Below are 18,458 nucleotides of genomic sequence, written 5' to 3' on the forward strand. Positions count from 1 at the left end.
TGTTTCTCCGATGCCTCAAGTTCGATGCGGTGGCATCCTCTCCAAGATCGTGGCAATTCGTAGTTTTGCCTGGTCACAGATTGCGGATCGATGGTTTCTCCGACGTTGCATTTGCCTGGCTTTTGTGTCGAGATTACACTATCACTTGCTGATTCTGCGTTGGACATGCGATGGAGGTTTCCGGGCTATTGCTTTTGTCTTATTATGTTGGTTTTGTAGCAGTTTCGATTGTAATTTGCAACATATTTTGTGGTGTTTTTCTCGATGGTAGTGTAGGCAGTGTTAATGTGCGGTGGTGGCGGCAAGTTTATGGATTTTTTGGTAGAGGTGATGGTTGTGGTGTTGTGTAGATAGAGATAGAAGAGATGGCTATAGCAATGGTGATGTGTTGTGTGCGCGGTAGTGGTGTGGTGGTTTTGCGGGTGCTGTGGTGGTGAGGCAGGGGTTCTGGATGCGATTTGTGATTAATTATTTGGGTGTGGTGGTGTTAGATTGGTGGTGGGATGGCTTTTGTAGGTGGAGGAGGTGATAGTGGTGAATTTGGCATGAATGTGTTGATGGGTGGTGGTTTTGTAGTTGAAAATGGTGGTATGTTGGTGGTTGTGGTGGTGGTAGATCTAGCGCAACGATTTGGTGGAGTTTTTCTGCAGTGTGTTAGATTTGTTGTAGGTGATGGTAGTTCCAACGACGACAGCGGCGTTGGTGCTGTTGATGCAATGGTGAGGTGATGGTCACAATCAGAAGTGTTGGTGGTGCTCACAAATTATTTGGTAAACTGTAATTATTAAATTGGTTAATTTATGACCAATAAACAATATGTGACAATGAAAAAGATTAATTGTCATCAAGAAATAACGTGTGACCTGAAAAATTATTAATTTATAATCTGTACTTTGATAATTTGTGATTGTCTAATAAGTTCTGACCTATAATGTTCGTGAACTGTGACCAATAAAGAAATTTTGACGTAGAAATTTTTTATCATCGATGAACTGATTGTGACATAAAATTTTTGAATTGTGACCGTAAAATAATTTAACATAAAAATTTTGATTTGTGATCGAAAAATAATATGTGATTAACTAAATTTATGAATTTGTGACCAAATTGGATAGATCTATGACCTTAATATATTTAACTAGTAAAATATATAATTAATTAATTAAATCATAAATAAATTTTAATAAATATCTGATTTTTAAAATTTGAAGCCTTTATTCTTAATTTTGAAATATGTGATAATTAACCTCTTCTTTATGAATTTTTTCCTAAAAATATTTTGGGCTCAATTAATTAGTTGACAAATTTATTTAAAAAAATTAAAATAATTTGGCTTATTTAATATAAAAAAAAATTAGGGAGATCTAGTTTTAAATTTAGAATTGAGAATCGAATTAAACATGTCGGTTCTTGATTTTGACATCCCATTCTGGTATTTATCTAAAGAAGAATCAAATCGAACCGTTCGATTCGAGAGTGTTTTCTAGTCCTACGGGTATCAAATTAATATTGTACATCCAGTTTAATCTTACAAAAGGCATCGAATGGAAGAAAGAAACATATTATAATATAATGAAGTCAGCAACGACTTGCATACAAAACTTGGGATCGAGATTGAGACATCATTGAAATTATTGACATAAGAAACACAACTTTACAGCTCTACTGGTGACAGACATGCAGACTGATTTCCCCAGTCTAGGAAAGATGAACACAAGACAAGATACTGCCTTGGTTATAGTTCCTCTGTTTTGATAGCATCGAAGACTTGGAAATCAATTTTCTTACCAGTACCAACCTTTGGCATCATCGTTTGCCAAACCAAGCGTGCCATGTTTACATTATGTTTATAACTTATCAGCTTTATGCATACTCCAGTTAAAAATGTTGTTAGCGTTGGAATAATTCATTTCTTTAGGACGTGGGATACTGCTATATACTCATGGAGGCTATTCATGCATTTGGGAGCACTTGTGTCACATGTTAATTGAACTAATGATACTTTGAATTTTATCAGATCCAAGAGAACCCGTAAAGCAGCAAAGAGCTTGCAAGAAGACTTATTTGATCAATTGGATGATGAACCACTTGACTTGCTTGATCAGAAAAAGACGAAGTTTGCTTTGCGATCATCAGAGATAATGAAAAAGAAGACCGATTCCGATGATGAGCTAGAGATAGACCCCGAAGGGCGTGTAATTATTCGTGAGGAAGGTTGGGAAAAGAAGGGAGGTAGGTCCCACAAGCAAGAGACACCTTATGACACCGAGGCGGACGAAGTAAGAAGCAGCTTGTCTGCAAATTCACGAAAAACACAAAAGCGCCGGAAGACAACAGAGTCTGGGTGGGCGTATACAGGTAGTGAGTATGCAAGCAAGAAGGCACGTGGTGATGTGAACAGGAAGGACAAGCTTGAACCTTATGCCTATTGGCCACTTGACCGAAAAATGATGAGTCGCAGGCCAGAGCAACGTGCAGCTGCTAGGAAAGGTATGGCAAGTGTCGTAAAGCTAACAAAGAGGTTAGAAGGAAGAAGTGTCTCAAATGCACTTTCTATGAAGGGAGTTAAGTTAAAGAAGGGCAAAAAGAAAGGGAACCAAAAGAAAAGTTGAAGTTAACTGTCTTGTAGATCAGACAGGAAATCTGCAATTGAGGCCATTGAAGTTCCATAGAGCTGCTTAAATTTTTATCCAGTGAGTATGTTTCTGGGTTGGCCAGGAGTGACTTATTTCTACTCTTTTAGGTAATTATGTCTTGCCTTAAACGGTACTTCTTTTCTGTACTAAAATATCAAAGTGAAGATATTATTTATCATTCTTTCGACCTATAAAGCTTGGTCTTTTGTTACTTTAGTTTAATTCATCGAGCACGCTTCGTGTAAAAATTATAAATACATGTGAATGGAATGTTGAAAACATTGTCTTCTCCATATTATTGTCTCACGAGTCGGTAGTTGCACCAGCCAAAGGGTATTCCTAGGTCACAACGGGTGAGCATAATATTAGACTTGCCTGTTATGTTAATGGCTGATGGCTTGAGTTGAACACTCGAATGGCATAACAAAACCATTGAAAACGCGTATCAAATTAATATTGGTGCGTCTTCTCTTGTTTACTTATTAGATTGTGTTTTAAGTTACATGAAGACTCATCCACTAATTGCAAATGTGTGTCTAGCGGGACATGATTTAGTTTAGGATCGATTCTAAAGAAAATCAAATCAAACTAGAATGAAAACAGGAAAATAATGTGGAAATTATAATGCACCCCACTTTTAAAGATTTGTGTCCTAAAATGAGGTGGGAAGTTTCACTTCTCACAAATTAGATGATTCATATTTATATTTTAAATATTAAATATACAATTTTCATCCGAAATCTAATCAATTTTCCCCCGTCTCTATATCTCGCTTCTCCCCTTTTCTCTCTATCCCCACGTTTCCGGTGTTGTGCTCACACGACGCTGTCAGTGCTGCGTGAGCGCAATGGGCGACGACCCCTCACGCTCTGAGATCTGGATGTCACTACATTGGTGGTGCTATTGCTCATGATGCCTGTAGTGCTTTGAGATGCCTGTTGCTTGACGTCACTGTCGTCGGTGGTGACTACCTTCACTCCCAACAACTGTTTCTCCGATGCCTCAAGTTCGATGCGGTGGCATCCTCTCCAAGATCGTGGCAATTCGTAGTTTTGCCTGGTCACAGATTGTGGATCGATGGTTTCTCCGACGTTGCATTTGCCTGGCTTTTGTGTCGAGATTACACTATCACTTGCTGATTCTGCGTTGGACAGGCGATGGAGGTTTCCGGGCTATTGCTTTTGTCTTATTATGTTGGTTTTGTAGCAGTTTCGATTGTGATTTGCAACATATTTTGTGGTGTTTTTCTCGATGGTAGTGTAGGCAGTGTTAATGTGCGGTGGTGGCGGCAAGTTTATGGATTTTTTGGTAGAGGTGATGGTTGTGGTGTTGTGTAGATAGAGATAGAAGAGATGGCTATAGCAATGGTGATGTGTTGTGTGCGCGGTAGTGGTGTGGTGGTTTTGCGGGTGCTGTGGTGGTGAGGCAGGGGTTCTGGATGCGATTTGTGATTAATTATTTGGGTGTGGTGGTGTTAGATTGGTGGTGGGATGGCTTTTGTAGGTGGAGGAGGTGATAGTGGTGAATTTGGCATGAATGTGTTGATGGGTGGTGGTTTTGTAGTTGAAAATGGTGGTATGTTGGTGGTTGTGGTGGTGGTAGATCTAGCGCAACGATTTGGTGGAGTTTTTCTGCAGTGTGTTAGATTTGTTGTAGGTGATGGTAGTTCCGACGATGACAGCGGCATTGGTGCTGTTGATGCAATGGTGAGGTGATGGTCACAAGCATAAGTGTTGGTGGTGCTCACAAATTATTTGGTAAACTGTAATTATTAAATTGGTTAATTTATGACCAATAAACAATATGTGACAATGAAAAAGATTAATTGTCATCAAGAAATAACGTGTGACCTGAAAAATTATTAATTTATAATCTGTACTTTGATAATTTGTGATTGTCTAATAAGTTCTGACCTATAATGTTCGTGAACTGTGACCAATAAAGAAATTTTGACGTATAAATTTTTTATCATCGATGAACTGATTTTGACATAAAATTTTTGAATTGTGACCGTAAAATAATTTAACATAAAAATTTTGATTTGTGATCGAAAAATAATATGTGATTAACTAAATTTATGAATTTGTGACCAAATTGGATAGATCTATGACCTTAATATATTTAACTAGTAAAATATATAATTAATTAATTAAATCATAAATAAATTTTAATAAATATCTGATTTTTAAAATTTGAAGCCTTTATTCTTAATTTTGAAATATGTGATAATTAACCTCTTCTTTATGAATTTTTTCCTAAAAATATTTTGGGCTCAATTAATTAGTTGACAAATTTATTTAAAAAAATTAAAATAATTTGGCTTATTTAATATAAAAAAAAATTAGGGAGATCTAGTTTTAAATTTAGAATTGAGAATCGAATTAAACATGTCGGTTCTTGATTTTGACATCCCATTCTGGTATTTATCTAAAGAAGAATCAAATCGAACCGTTCGATTCGAGAGTGTTTTCTAGTCCTACGGGTATCAAATTAATATTGTACATCCAGTTTAATCTTACAAAAGGCATCGAATGGAAGAAAGAAACATATTATAATATAATGAAGTCAGCAACGACTTGCATACAAAACTTGGGATCGAGATTGAGACATCATTGAAATTATTGACATAAGAAACACAACTTTACAGCTCTACTGGTGACAGACATGCAGACTGATTTCCCCAGTCTAGGAAAGATGAACACAAGACAAGATACTGCCTTGGTTATAGTTCCTCTGTTTTGATAGCATCGAAGACTTAGAAATCAATTTTCTTACCAGTACCAACCTTTGGCATCATCGTTTGCCAAACCAAGCGTGCCATAAAGATCTACTTGTATGGAGCAAATAAGATCGAGGAATTGTGGCCGCCGAATCCAAATGAATTGGATAATGCCACCTTAATGTCCAGTTTTTCTTTCTTTGGTCCCACCAGCACATTTGTATCCTGAATTAATGGGTGATCATCAGTAAATGGCTCAATTTTACTTGCATAAACCTACACTAGCAAAAGCAAGAAACCAGTAAAGGTTCAAAATGAATTATATCAACATGTTCAGTTGCATTCTTTTAGCTCTATCAATTCTCCTGATAATACAGTGTTCTACCATTTAAGCCATGTTTAATGAATGGCTGAAAGAACATATTTCTTTCTTCCCAAGTGAATAACTGGTAAAAGCATTGCAACACACTAAAATTATTCCTTATGCACATGAAACCACTGAAAAGGAATGAAACAAAAGATCGTACCACACCATCGTCTGGAGTCTCAAGATTGATATTTGGATGAACCCAGCCTGTCCGTATTGCCTACAAAGAGACAAAGCTCAGTGAAATAGTCGAGCACGATGCTAAATTTACTTCATAGGGTATATCCCATTAATCAACACATTCAACATTAGTGTCCTTAATAATCGAGAACCATGAAGGGATCTGTGCAAATTATGATCGTGGCTCATTTGGATCTAATAACTTCACTGGATAAAGAAATTGCACAAAAAGTAGTTGTAAGATTTGACTCCCGTTTACTAGAACCATGTTACTTATACAAATGGGACACCTGAAGGAACAGAACCAGAAACAGTGGTTAAATTCGCAGGGACATTTGAAGGAACGGACTGGCAACGACAATAACAAGGCTTCAGCTTGTCAGTGCACTGATTCAAAATGTTAATCACTTCCTAGAAGACAGAACCAATGTTTTCAGAAAATGAAAGACAGGAGCTAACCACTTGTTTGTTTAATTTGGTTTCTTCACCAGGCCTGTTTAGCTTGTTCTCTTTGTTTTATTGTTCGGCACGTTTCGCTTAGTTACTCTTTTGTCGGTTAGCATGTTCAGCTGTTTGTTTTTGGAGTAGTGTAAATGATCGAGGCTGTAACCACAATATTCTTCCCCCACAAGTAAATGTTTTATTAAGAAAATTTTGGAGGTACTGTCCTCCTTGGACGAAGAAAAAAAAGAAGATAACTTTACAACTTTCCTATAAATGTGTACCTTAATTTGAACCTACCAGCCTCAACAGTTGCAAACCAGTTTCTCATAGCAAAATGAAACATTTTACAGGGTTGCAGACAATTTTTGTTCATGGACAAATATCAAGATGCCATGCAAAATGCAAATCATCTATACTGCGAAGACAGAGCCTTAAAAGAATGTTTATGCAAATGCCTGATTCAAAGATGTACAGTGATTTTCTAGTGACTTCTGCAAACAAAATAAGCATGCCAAGAACCTGCACAGTTGCAACAGCCTCCACAGCACCAGCTGCTCCAAGCAGGTGACCAATCATAGATTTTGTAGAGTTCACTCGCAACTGCAAACACATAGAACAACCCAGAATTTTTATCAGGAACCTAAGAAAATTAAGTATAATTACTATGCAGACAAGAAAGAGTTCTTGTCATTATTTGGAAACCTCTTGATTCTGCCCAAAACATCGGACAAGAGCTTGATACTCCTTGAGATCACCAGCTGGGGTGGATGTCGCGTGTGCATTTATATAGTTTACATCTTCTTTGCGTACTCCCAATTGGGCTAGAGCCTTCTCTATGCAGAGAATGACACCAGTTCCTGCTTATAGAAGCGTTCAGAGAGTTAAAATTATCTCAGTAAATTGCAATAAACAACATCACACATTTTGAATTTTTCATGGATATGAAGTATGACGACTGATCTTCGTGGAAACAGTTGGATATCAGAAGATTATATATAAACTATTAGAATAAATACAGCGCAATCCAATGCAATAACAATATATTTAAAACAAGAAAATGTGTCTAGCCACTTATGGGCACAAACAGAATGAAAATGGGCTGTAACAGAAAAGAAAATAATGAATCTTATTTTCTATGTAATGCATTTGTTTCTTTTGATAAGTTGAATAGAAAAATTCTGATATTCTATAGCATGCATCGCCATTTTTTCCTTTGGAGCAGGGGTTGGAGGAGGTAACCAAGAGAGAGAAAGAGCGAGGGAAGGAGTTTGTGGCATGAATCTTTGTTGCCGATTCTCCATAATTGAAAGATTCGGCAAGTACTCAAAATAAACCATCTTGCTGTTGGCTGTCATGTTTCCTGATACTTTTGAGATTTCCTAAACGCGATGCTTTTGTGGTGTCTTCATAGCAATTGGTATATGCTTTGATCTAGATTTACATCATTTCACGCACCCACAATTTTCAGCTTCCAACTTACAAAATTTTGGTTCAAGATTGGGAGGCTTTGGCAAGCAGAGCACTTTCACAGAGAAATTGTGATCCTACCAAAGTTTCACATCCCTGAGATATCATAATAAGCTCTAGATATTCTTTTACTTCTTGATCTTTAAGGTAACTGATACTGATGGAGATAGAGATAGAATTTATATAGAATTTTAAAATAGAGTTCAATTCAAATTATGTTCATTTATATTAGATTATATAAGTTTTAATAATTTGATAAAGTTCTAGTTTATTAAATATTCTTTTGATTTTAATTTCTTTGTTCTTTATAAAGAAAGCCTATTCATTGTATTAGGTACCGTTAAATACATGAATAAATTGTCTCAAATTCTTCTTGTTCTTGAAATCCATTTTTCTTTATTGTTCGTTGTCAGTTTGTTAGTCATTCGTCAATTAGGTATCACAGCAAGTTGTTTTCCTTTGGCCAAACAATTCTTTCATTCTTGAATCCAAAATCAACATCCCAACCATATACTTCCAAATCATACACATAACTAAGCAAGCAACCAGAATACAAAATTCCAGGAGCAGAATAATCAAGCAGCAGTAAGAGTTGTTCCCCTTTTTTTCCTTTTTACGTTCCAGTTTCAGGAAAAAAAAGGTGGAAAAAAATAAAGCAGAAACGGAAGTTTTTGCTACAATTTACATGATCTGTAATCTATTTCTGCCGCTCATGAGAATTCAATTGAAGCAGTCCACCATCACCAGTGTACTCCTCAACCGTAGCCGTGCTATCTCGAAGCTGATAAATGAGACACTATTGTGCTCTTTTAAGTTTCATAAGGTGCCAATTTCTTTTATATTAGAAGTCTGTGTTTTGGCTTGTCAACTTTAAGGTGTGTGTACCTGTGTACTTTTCAACCAGATTCATAAGGTACCAATTATTAATAGCGCCCCAGTTATCAGATTCAGGATGGCACGGCTTTCTTTTATATTAGAAATCCATGTATTGGCTTGTCAACTTTACCCAAAATCCAAACCGTGTAAGTTTTAATGATCTGTCAGGGGAGAAAAGTGGCAGCATTAAGGTGATTGATGGTTTGTATTAATATTACCATGGATGATCTTATTAGGAGTAGACTTGCTCAAACTGAAAAAAGGTAGTAGAACTTTTTATTTTAATGAAGATCAAATAATGTTATAGCATTATAATTTAGACCATCCAAGCTCCCCACATTTAAAATTGTTTGTCAAACCATTTGATCTAAAAGTTTAAACATTTAAATAATGTCTATAACACGTCCCCTCATGTATGGCAGCAGGGGTGGATCTTTGCGGGGGGACGGGGGTTTACAGGGCCAAGTGACCCTCTAGATTTTGGAAAAAAAAATAAAAAATAAAATTGTTTAGCAATTTTTTTTTTTTTTTTTAATTAGGAGGTACCCTATAAATTTTATTTGTAACCCCCTAACCAAGTCGTCTGGGTCCGTTGCTGTATGACTGGATTTTCCCTTCAAAGTCTTATGTGTTCACGATTTCATTTAAATGAGTGTCCCTCAGAAAAGTGCATGACCTTTGTGTGCTTTGATTATAACAACCCAAATTCACTTTACCCATTGCCAATTTTACATTTGGGTCTTTCAGTAAAAAATTTGAAACTTGACTAATCTAATTGATTATTGGCCAAGAGAACCTTACATGTAAGAACCTTAAAAGAACATGGTATCTTAGTAGAAATGATTACTTAACATGGGTAGGTAGGATAATACGTCCATGTTAATTGTCAAATATTGTAGGCTCATGTCAGCGGTGGGTAAGATATCTCCTACCCACCATAGGTAGGAGATTATTTCTGTATATATTAGTGTAAGCAATATGAATTTGAGATATGTATATAAACACGTGTTATAGCAATATGAATTTTCGTGTCATATTTGAATTTGAACATCATTACTGCTAGCCTGTGAACTCCAAGAAGATATTGACAACCAGAATTATTTATATAAATGATAGGAAGTTCAATAGAGACATGAGATTTCAATCCACTTATCCTTGTCATTAAAATATATATTAGATTGGCAAATTTGCAAACTAAGAACGTTAATTTATCTGAACGTTGCAGATGAATCATTAGGCCATAAGAAAAAGAGGGATGATACCTTCTGGATGAGGCTCTGTCATGTGATAAGCATCACAAGTGAAACTTCCACCAAGAAACTCAGCATAAATATTTGCACCTCTTTTCTGCTTATCCAGAATATGAATGGAAAAGACGTTTTGGAGGATAAATTAGCCTACAAGTCATAAAAAACAGAAGAGAAAAGCATACTTGCATAAATTGGGGTTGTAGAATACCTTGGCATGTTCAAGTTCTTCCAGAAGCAATACTCCAGCCCCTTCTCCCATAACAAATCCATCACGGTTCTGTCAAAGGTCAATAATTCAATTATAGGGGACGTCCGAGCTTATTTCGGTTCATTAAAGATCATATGCAAGCACAAGCATGTTTCTCTTCCAAAAATCGGACTAATCATCGTTTCCAATTTAGCACCGGTGGAACACATTTTCTGATGCTAATAAAAGTGATGGCACGGGAGATTATTACACTATCCCAGGGACGTGAAGCTTTAGTAGGATCACAGTTTCTCTGCGAAAGTGCTCTGCATGCCACAAAACCTCCCAATCCTGAATCAAAAATTATGATTCGGAAACTGAAAGTTTCGGGTGTATGAAATGATAAAAATCTAGAACAAGGCATATACCAATTGGTATGATTGCTGCATCTGAGCCACCGCAAAGCATCATGTCCTGGAAAATCCAAAGTGTCAGGAAACATGACAATCAACTATAAGATGGTTTACTTTTGGGCACTTGTAAGTTGATTCTTCAAACAAGAAACAGATTAGATATGGTACAGTAAGAACTTATAATGAAAATGGAAGGACACTCACAGCTTCACCTCTAATTATGTGGTTAGCAGCACTCAGTATACAGAAGTTGCTTGTTGCACAGGCAGTCGATATTGAGTAGTTTGGGCCCATCCATCCCTGCAATATAATAGCAACTATGTCTCAGAAGGATTCAACGGGTTATTGATTGCTCAAGTTGCAACTGTGAAAAAATGGAATTTCTTAACCAGAGCCGTAGCAAGAATTGCAGAGCCCATGTTGGTAATTGCAAAAGGTACACAAAATGGATTCATCTTCCTATATGAAATACGCAGAGCTTCAATTCCATCTTCCAAAACCTTCATCCCGCCCATAGCTGATCCAATCAAAACGCCGCATCTAGCTTTATTTAATCCATCCATCACATCCATTGTAATTCCTCCATCAGCCAAGGCCTTCTTGCCTGCTGTGAGCATATAAAGCATGAACTTATCCAGTCTTTTAGAAAGTTTGGGTGCAACCCAACCATCTGTCGAGAAGGACTTGATCTCTCCGGCTATTCTCTGTGATAAGAGACCTTAAAGTAAACATCGAAACCAGTTGCGTCCAAAAAAATAAAGGGATATCACAAGCAAGACATACTGTTGGAAACTGGGAACAATTGAAAGCCTCTATCTCACTAATGCCACTAACACCTTCAAGCAGGTTGCTGTAAAATGCATCAGGATCACGACCAATTGATGTCTCCAAACCCATACCCGTGACAACCACTTGCCTTTTGTTGGTTGGAGGTTTCTTCTTGGGTGCTACTTCCTTGGACGATTGCACAGGTATGTCCATTGTTTCTCCTATAATTAATGTGGGAGCCAATGAGTTCATCCCAAAACAAGAAATCAAAATAGTAGGTAGTAGAAATTCATCAAAATGGATAATTTCAATTTCATTTCAGTTACATGTCAAGAAACCCAAGACCCTGCAGATAAGGAATTCATGTGACCAAGCAAGTCTCCTAAATTAAAATTGGCATTGGCTAAGTAAGTCTGAACCACCCATAGACCCAACACAACACTCACTTTGTAAGAAATATAGTTGGGAAAAGAAAGGAAAGTGAACAACAACTTCCATGGACATGGACAAACCTAAAAGAACCCAACCTCACCCTTGAAGAACTTCTCCTTTCAATAGGAAAGGTTTCCAATAAGGATTGTCGCTTAAAAGCGGTTGATGATCCCTATTCAAGAGCTTGGTCCTAGCTTTTCGTTTTCATCTTAAGTTCTGTCCTTGCAAAGATATGAGGGCATTTTTGTACCCCCGGATGGATACGGATACAGGTGACCCAGATTGAGCTATTGATTTTCTTCGAAAAACAAAAGACTACACAGGTAACAGCAAATTAATTTCTCAGACATGAATGTGCAGTCACATGCTTAAATCCATTTCTTATCAGATAAAGAGGATAAACAACTTGGTTATGTTTCATTGATGTTTAATTTTGATGAAGGTGGTGTTGTATTCGACTTTGACGATAGTGCATGAGCCATTTCCTATAGAAAAACAAAATCAGGACCCAGAAAAGTTTCTGCTGCTTTTCTTCTCTAATATGAGAGTTAGTTGAAGAATTGACTCAACTGAAAACAGAGTAAAACCACTCTTCTAGATAATTAAACTTGTTAAGAATTCAAGAAAAATGAAGAAATTTCAAGAAAATGGAACTTCAGACTTCATGCGTACAAAATGAAGAGCAATCAATACACAAGCATTAATAAGTATTCATCCAACGACAAATAAATGAGCTCTGGTTCTTGAAAATCTAGTCTACAAAAGATTGAATAACACTAGAATAAAGAATAATTTTCTATATAATCAAACCCATCATAAGCTAATACAGACGCTCACCCAATTCTTTCAAATAAATTAAGAACAAAAGCAAGATGCCATGCATGAAATCAAAATATACCAGTATGAACAGCAGTAGGTTGATTGAGTTTCCTACGTCTGCGATTCAGGGGAACAGTCGTCGATCCATACCCAAAGAAACAGTCGGAAGAGAAAAAACTACCATTAGAAGATTTATAAAACTGGTTGCATGGCTCGGAGGCCAAGCAAGAAGTCACAAGATTACTAATGCCAGAGAACTCCGACGCAAATTTAACCAGGACCCTCTTCCTCCGGCGCGAAGCACATTTGCTCAACCTCGAGGACATCGACGAAGACGATAAAAATGGGATGCCCATGGACGAGTCTTGTTGACAAGAGATTGACATGCATGCCGCCATTAGCCACGAGCAAACCGCTGATGACTCCCCCATCACCCCCAAATTCCCCAAGCAACCAGTACACAAAACGAAATTATCTTTGTATACGTGCCGTATATGTAGTGTGTGTGTTTCGGTTGAATTAATTTACTTGTACAAAGTTAGTTTACAAACGAAGTGTCTAGGCCATTGATTTCTATTGATTTGAAAAGCCGTTCTTGAAATAATTGGTTCAAATGTTGTCAACAAATAGTTTGTAAATTAAATTTGTCAACATAGTTTGTAAATAGCATAATTTTTTTGCGTTGGGCTCAAAATGAGGATGGTGAAAGTAATGAGAGGAAAGGTTCAACTCCAAATTCCAAAAAATATCATGTTTTCATGTTTCAAAAATATCATAGTTTGTACAAATAGCATAATTCTTTTGCGTGGGCTCAAAATGAGGATGGTGAAAGTAATGAGAGGAAAGGTTCAACTCCAAATTCCAAAAAATATCATATTTCCATGTTTTACTTCTTGTAAGATCACTCTCACACCGGCACTAAATGAATCTGAATTCTGAAGTTACAGAGAGAGAGGAAGCACAAGACAAGTCATGTCATCTTTTTGGATTTTGCAAGTAATTGAAGTCTGAGACGCAAGTTTTTTCCTTGTTAATTTCACATGAATATCAGAGTCGGTTCATCTCTGATGCATATATTAATTTAGCACATGTTTGGTTTAATTAAAAAGGGGAATTCACTTAAAATATCTAGTCAACAATAACTTCTGATAAATTCAATCTTACTACATGTGCATCCTGATTTACACCCACGCTTACTGAATTTTCACTTAGCACAATCTCACGTCATATGTCACATCTCACACATTTAGCCCCTATTTGACAACCCTTATAATAAGAAATTTGGGTAAAATGTATTTTCGAATAATAATTTTTGGGAGAATGTGTAGTTAAGAAAGAAGGAAGTTTTTTTGATTTAAGTGTAATATTATTTTATTGAGAAATGTGTGGTTGAAAAAAAGAGAGAAAAATGTATTAAAATTTTGAAGAGAATCAAACAAGGGCCTAATTCAACCATTATAACACTTCCATGTCATCAAGGTATCAACCAAAGTGTACAAATAGCTTAATCATGGTAAAATAGCCTACAGTCAATAATATTTGGTCAAGTAGCTTTTAGTCTATTTTATCATGTATTAAAAGTCTTAAATACCTTTCATTTAAAATGTTTCAAATGCCCAATTTCAAACCAAAATTTACCAAATCCCTCAAACATAAATTTCCACTTTTATTCTCACTTTTCATACACAATTTATAACCAATGACAAAATGACGTGTTGCTTTTCTAAATGACTGAGTGCCGTTTTAACTAATTGCATGTTTGTTCACTTTATTTTCCCTTACATCCGCATGAAAATTAATGAAAACACTATGTTTGGATTGAAATTGAGAGTCTGTGAATTAAAAGGGCATGCTATCATTGTAAACGAATTGACGACGCTTTAACTAATTTTGTATCCGTCGCTTTATATTCTCTCGTACCCAAATGAAATTGACGTAAATTTATAAATGTGTTTCACACTTATTTAGGCTACAAAATATGGATAATTGTTGGCAAATATATTGGAATATGGCTTAATTTTATATAAATTATGTTTTGCTAGACAATATTGATGAATATGGTGAAATTTAGAAAAATAAGCGAAAAGGGCTAAATTAAAAAAAATCAAAGTTCAAGGACCAAAGTGTAAATAGTCTAAAGATGACCCGAAAGAAGAAATGAAGATGTGAAAGAGTTGAAGATCAATTTAGCGAAGACATGAAGCATTGGAAGAAGAAGTGAGAAAAGAGGTCAAGAAACGAGAAAATGGAGTTCGGGAATTAGAATGCAATGAATGAATTTTTACTTGAATTATGCTATAGCATAGTTATATTCTCTATGCGGTCACATGACATGATTCAGCAAGTTCCAAGGCTGAATATCATTGAACTATGCTATAGCATGTGATTGTATTATGCTATAACATAGTACATTTCGGTAGGAAAAATTCTTGTTTCCTTATATGTTTCCAACTCTTACGGAAACATAATTTGGGACGTCTTTCAAAGATCTAGGACCATCCATAAGTAGTTTACCATGCATTACAACACATTGTAAGAGGTTTCAGAGCATAGGAGACAAGAAATACGAAGATCGATTCCAAGACTCGAAAATTCAATTCAAGATTTAATTGGATGATGTCTATTTTTCAATATTTCATTTGTTTTCTTCTTCCTAACACGCTAGGCTCTATTTCTTTGTACTAGAAGAACGATGAATCGTGTAATGTGAATTTTTAATTTTAGTTTTACATAGTTGACATTGAAGACACATTTTTGGATATTGAATGATTTATATGAATTTCTTTTATCCACAATTATTGTGCATGATAGTTGTGTGAATGTGGTGACTTATTTTATACATTCGAAAGTCAACATAAGGTTCCAATAGGGAATTGAAATATACCACCATACTCTATGTGAATCTTTAAATGTTCATAAAAAATCATGCACTCTTATATGTTCTCATCTGTCATATAAATATAGATGGGGTGATATATGAGAATAGGGTTAATGTTACTCGATAGAGATTGTTGAATAAAATAGGAACATTGATTCTTCAAAATTCAACTGTATTGTCAATATGTAGAACTAAAGTTAAAAATGATTATTACATGAGAATTCGTGATCCTAGATTGTTAGTAATTCATTAGAATACACCAACTTTCATTTAGCATAATTTGCATTTAGTTAGTTAAATTCACTAATAATTGCATAAGTAGCTTCTTTTAGATATAATTTTGTCACAAAGCAACAATCTTATTGTTCTTGATTCGGATAAGGTTGTGATAATTAAAATTGAACTAAATTAATCTCTGTGAGATGATACTTGAACTCAAATTCACTTTATTACTTGTTAACGAACTCTACATTTGCGATGGTTTAATTTGAAAGATATTTTCGTGAGCATAAATAAGTTTTCATTATATTTAGATTGAAATTGGTACCCATTAACACAAAAAGGCATGATGCAGTATTAAATGATTAGATGTCATTTCAACTAATTTTGTATTTGTTTCACATTATTACACTCGTATCTACATAAAAATGAACAAATGAATTTTTTTATTACATTTGGACACTATTGTTAATACAAAGTTTACACAATAATGACCAACACTACTGTTTAGTGAGTAAACTATAATACTAAATTGCGAATGAAGATAAGTGACCCAAAATCATATCGTTTAACTTGTGTGTTTTTTAATATGTTTCAATATATTATCAATTAATTCTGAAGTGAAGTCGAGACTTTGTAACCCAATACGACATCTTGTCATTTTAAATTGTTAAGTGCCGTTTCAACTATTTTTGTGATTGTTTCAATTTATGCTCACTTGTATCCATGTGAAAATGACCGAATGAAAGTTTTCCCTACATTTGAATATCAAAGTTGAAACAAAAGTTCATCCGATATTGATCAATAATATTGTTTCGTGAGCAAATTATACTAGACTTCACTATAAATGAAAGAAAGTAACCCAAATTCCATCATATTTCAATTAAGAGATAAAATGGTAAAATACTCAATAAATTAACTTGTATCAATCTTCTAAAATGTTCCAAGATATGATTGACTAATATTGGAGTGAAATTAAGACTGCATAATCCAAAACAGCATGCTGTCATTTTAAACTACTAGGTACTGTTTCAACTTTTTTTTGTGTTCATTTAACTTTATCTTCAGTCGCGTCCATATAGAAATGAAAGAATGTAAGTTTTCATTATATTTAGGTACTAAGATCGATAAAAAAATTCACCCGATAGTGATTAATAATATTGTTCGGTGAGTAAACTATACTAGACTTGATACTCAAAAAAATTACCTTATTTAATTTGTATAAGTCTTTTAAGATGTTCAAAAATATGATCGACTAATTTTGGAGTGAAATTGAAACTCCATGATCCACAACGACTATATGTCATTTTAACTATTTTTGTGTTTATTTCACTTTATATTCACTCATATCTATATATAAATGAACAAGTTCAATTTTTTACTATATTTGGACCCCACGGTCGATATAAAATTCACGCGATAATGATCAATACTATTGTTCTGTGAGTAAATTACACTACACTTCATTACAAAAACAAAGGGAAGTAACTCAAATTTTTTTTTTTTTATATTCCAATTATAAGATAAGATACTCAAATAGTTAACTTGTTTAACTAGTACGAGTCTTCTTAGATGTTTCAAAGTGTGATCGACTAGTTTTGAAGTGACATTGAGACCTCTGAACCTAAAACGACTTGCTTTTGTTTTAAAATGGTTAGGTGTCATTTCAGTTAACTTTTTGTCCATTTTACTTTATGTGCACTCATATCTACATGAAAATGAATGAATGCAAATTTTTAATACATTTGGATGCTACAATCAATATGAAGTTCATAGGATATTGACCGATGCTATTTTCCTGTGAGTAAACTATACTAGCCTTCATTATGAATGAAGGTAAGTAACTAAAATTTCATTATATTTCTATTATAAGATAATATACTCAACAAATTAGCTCATTTAACTTATACAAGTCTTCTAATATGTTCCAAAATATGATCGACTAATTTTAGAATAAAATCGAGACCTCGTGACACAAAACGACATGTTGTCATTTTAAATGGCTAGGTATCGTTTCAATTAATTCCTGCATGTTTAAATTTATGTGCACTAGTATTCACATAAAAATAAACGAATGCAAGTCTTCACTAAAATTGGACACCACAGTTGATATAAAGTTCATGCGGTAGTGACCAACATCATTGTTTTGTTGGCAAAGTACGCTAGACTTCATTATGAACGAAGTTAAGTAACTCATATTCCATTATATTCCAAGATAAGATAATCAACAAAATAACTTGTTTAACTTGTACAAATCTCATTAGATGTTCCAATATATGATTGACAAGTTTTGGAGCGAGACCGAGTCCACATAATAAAAAAGGCATGTTGTTTTGAATGGTTAGATATCATTTCAGTTAATTTCACGTTCATTTTACTTTATGTGCATTAGTATAGACATGAAAGTGAATGAATTTAAATTTTCATTAATTTTGGATGCCACGATGAATATAAAGTTCACACGACAGTTTTAAACGTGAAATCGGGAGCTTGCGACCCAAAACGAAGTTAGTCATTTTAAACGCATGGGCATCGTTTCTAATTATTTCGTGTTTATGTCACTTCATTTTCACTTATTAACACTTGAAAGTGTAAGAACGAGAATTTTGATTACATTTTGATGTCAAGATCCACACAAAGTTCACATGATAGTGAGTAACACTATACATTCGTTTGGAAATTACACCACACTTCACAAAAAACCAAAAACGTAGGTAACGAATAGGGGATTAAAAACATAATACATCTATTCATTCAAGAGTACAAGTCTTGTATCATGTTCCAAACACTCATTTACTAGTTT

General features: G+C 34.8%; 2 protein-coding genes across 3 annotated transcripts; one reads left to right on the forward strand and one right to left on the reverse strand.

Moving 5' to 3' along the window:
* The first annotated feature begins 10 nt into the window (after positions 1–10).
* LOC111372905 lies at positions 11–2,917 on the forward strand. Its single transcript, XM_022995333.1, has 5 exons — positions 11–196; positions 351–422; positions 492–588; positions 670–724; positions 1,994–2,917. Exons 1-5 carry the CDS (start codon positions 11–13, stop codon positions 2,610–2,612), a joined length of 1,029 nt encoding a protein of 342 aa, XP_022851101.1. The 3' UTR covers positions 2,613–2,917.
* Positions 1,541–13,430, reverse strand: LOC111411906 (3-oxoacyl-[acyl-carrier-protein] synthase II, chloroplastic-like). 2 transcript variants are annotated; one of them, XM_023042576.1, is made up of 13 exons: positions 12,638–13,430; positions 11,323–11,528; positions 10,929–11,243; positions 10,744–10,839; positions 10,555–10,600; positions 10,398–10,477; positions 10,148–10,216; positions 9,952–10,036; positions 7,049–7,203; positions 6,866–6,946; positions 5,883–5,942; positions 5,458–5,580; positions 1,541–1,834 (listed from the first exon to the last, which is right to left on the reverse strand). In XM_023042576.1, the coding sequence occupies exons 1-12, from the start codon at positions 12,987–12,989 to the stop codon at positions 5,464–5,466; spliced, it is 1,662 nt and encodes a 553-aa protein (XP_022898344.1). In that variant the 5' UTR covers positions 12,990–13,430; the 3' UTR covers positions 1,541–1,834; positions 5,458–5,463. The 2 variants fall into 2 exon arrangements, with proteins under 2 accessions (XP_022898344.1, XP_022898335.1); XM_023042567.1 differs by lacking the exon at positions 1,541–1,834 and having other exon boundaries at positions 5,164–5,580.
* Between the last annotated feature and the right edge of the window lie 5,028 nt (positions 13,431–18,458).

Source organism: Olea europaea, chromosome 2 (assembly GCF_002742605.1).
Source record: "Olea europaea var. sylvestris chromosome 2, O_europaea_v1, whole genome shotgun sequence".
NCBI classification, from domain to species: domain Eukaryota; kingdom Viridiplantae; phylum Streptophyta; class Magnoliopsida; order Lamiales; family Oleaceae; genus Olea; species Olea europaea.